Genomic DNA, 2,522 nt, shown 5'->3' with positions numbered 1-2,522 from the left:
AGGATTTGAGGGTAAGGAGTTGACAGTTAGGGTTGAGAGATTTGGGACGAATGGATGAAAATCAAAGTGAGGGTTGGGACTGAGGACTGAGGAGCTAGGATTCAGGTTGTGGTGAGTGTTGAATGGTTTGAAGTGAGAAATTCTCCAACTAAATGAAATAACACGTAAAAAGTATATGACAAAACTAAGTTTGACAGTGATAATGAGTTAGATCATGTTTAATTTATTCTTTATAGTTACTGGAGACCACATTAAACATGGAACAGACAATCTCCAAATATAGCCACCATTTCAACACAATTTGCTCCTAAGCTGTGACAGCTGCCAATCTTCGCTCAATCTCACGACAATACTTCTCTGGAAGACCAACAGACCTGAAATACAAGGAGGAAAATGAGTTACAGACACTGGGGCTGGGGCTGAGGCTGATTCAGCATTAGAACACCTCTCACTCACTCACAGAATAAATGCAGCTTCCAGCCTCTTTATTCTGCACAATTCAACCACTTCCCATTCACTCTCACTACACAATCCAAAAGGAACCCAAGCTCTTTCCAATTCACTCCCACTCTACACAATCCCAATGGATCAAACATCTTTCCATTTATTCTGGCTCACCTTCTCCTGGACGATTAGTGAAGATAAACGTTCGTTGATGCCCACATCCCACGAACAAATAAATAAAAAGTAAAATTCAATAGCACACCAACACTTCCTCATTCTCTCACATTGTACACATTCCCAGTAGACTCAAATCCCTTCACTTTCACAATTACTGTACACGATCCCGATTGATCTCAATCCTTTCTCATTCACTATCATTGTACACAATCCCAATGGAACTGACCTGAGTTCTTCGAGTTTCTTGCGCTTAATTTGATCGAGACGAAGCCGTCGTTGATAAGCTTCCTCCTTCAGACGCGTTCCTTCCTCAAAGAATGCTGCCCGCTCTGCAATATGCTTCTGCTCCCTCTCTCTGATCTGCTCCCTTAGATCATTGGCATACTTGGTCCTGCCATACCTCTTGTCTTCCTCCTCTTTCTTCTCCTTCTCAATCTTCTCTTTCTGTACTCTGCAATTTTATTCGTATCAGTCACTGAGAATCCCAAAAAATCTCTCACCTCGATCCCTCCCTCTATATTGTCAATTATAGAGGAGAGTTACTTGCATTCAACAACTCCCCTAGCCAATACTTCCAGAACTTGTAAATCAAATAGAATGGGGAAAAAGCCATTTATGGACACACTGTGAAACCGCCTCAATACTGCCCTGATTATATAGCTCCATGTCATGAGAATCTCTCACGTCACAAAGGCCCCTGAAACAATAATATAGGAGAAAATTAACTGATTGGAGAAAGCATGCAATAGTAAAAGGAAAGTCCATAAAACTAGGGGACATGATTTAAAAATAATGATGCTTCTCATTTAAGACAGAGAGGAGAAGGAATTTCTTGTCAGAAATCTATTAATCTTTGGAATTCTCTCCCTGAGAAAGAACTTTGGTTAATAAATTCAAATATCAGTTAGACAGGTTTTTGACATACAATGGAGTTGAGCTTGCAATGGGACAGGCAGGAAAATTGAGCTTTTTTTTAATTCATGTGAGCAACACTGGCTGGCCAGCCTAGTAACCCTTGAGAAGGTGGTGGTGAGCTGCCTCCTTGAACTATAGCAATAAATGTGGTGTAGGTACACACACTGTGCTGTGAGGGAGTGAATTCCAGGATTTTGACCCAGTCAGGATGATGAGTGGTTTGGAGGAGAACTTGCAGATGTTAGTGCTCCCATGCATCTGCTGCCTTGTCCTTCTGGTTGGAAGTGGTTATGAATTTCAAAGGTGCTGTCTAAAGAGCTTTGGTGAATTTCTGCACTGTGTCTTGTAGAAAGTACATACTGCTGCTACTGAGTGTCAGTGGTGGACAGAGTGGATGTTTGTGTATGTGGTGCTAATCAAATCGGCTGCTTTGTCCTCGATTGTGTCAAGATTCTTGAGTACTGTTGGAGGTGCATTCATCCAGGCAAGTGGAGAATATTCCATCACACTCCTGACTTATGCCTTGTAGATAGTGAACAGGCTTTTAGGAGTCAGGTGGTGAGTTATTCTCTGCAGTATTCCTAGCCTCTTTTTAGAGCCACTGTATTTACATGGCTTGTCCAGCTGAATTTGTGATCAATGGCAACCCGAAGGATGTTGTTAGTGGGGGACTGAGTGTTGGCAATGCCTTTCAATGCCATTGGATGATGGTAGCTTATCTCTTATTGGAGGTGGTCATTGCCTGGTATTTGTGTGGTGCGAATGTTATACTTTTTAGCCGAAGCTTGGATATTGTCCAGGTTTTGTTGCATTTCAGCAAGGACTGCTTCAGTATCTGTGGAGTTACGAATCATCTCTGCAATTATTAGCAAATATCCCCTCCTCTGACGTAATAATGTAGGGAAGGTTGTTGTTGAAGCACCTGTAGATGGTTCATAAGTTTGATAAGGTTCCCCATGGTAGGCTATTGCAGAAAATACGGAGGC

General features: G+C 42.0%; 1 protein-coding gene across 2 annotated transcripts in view; it reads right to left on the bottom strand.

The window, feature by feature from the left end:
- Nucleotides 1–212: 212 nt before the first annotated feature.
- Nucleotides 213–2,522, bottom strand: part of LOC109931236 (cilia- and flagella-associated protein 45) — a 93,462-nt gene continuing 91,152 nt past the window's right edge. For both annotated transcript variants that reach the window (XM_048602127.1, XM_048602126.1), the window contains exons 10-11: nucleotides 848–1,072; nucleotides 213–374 (exon numbers count right to left, since the gene is read on the bottom strand). In XM_048602127.1, the coding sequence (XP_048458084.1) occupies nucleotides 308–374; nucleotides 848–1,072 (292 nt within the window). In that variant the 3' untranslated portion in view covers nucleotides 213–307. The remainder of the gene's footprint in view (nucleotides 375–847; nucleotides 1,073–2,522) is intronic.

This window comes from Rhincodon typus, chromosome 10 (assembly GCF_021869965.1).
Source record: "Rhincodon typus isolate 14 chromosome 10, sRhiTyp1.1, whole genome shotgun sequence".
Classification (NCBI taxonomy): Eukaryota; Metazoa; Chordata; class Chondrichthyes; order Orectolobiformes; family Rhincodontidae; genus Rhincodon; species Rhincodon typus.
Note: the sequence above shows the minus strand (reverse complement) of the source record. Positions and strands in the feature narration are given on the sequence as shown.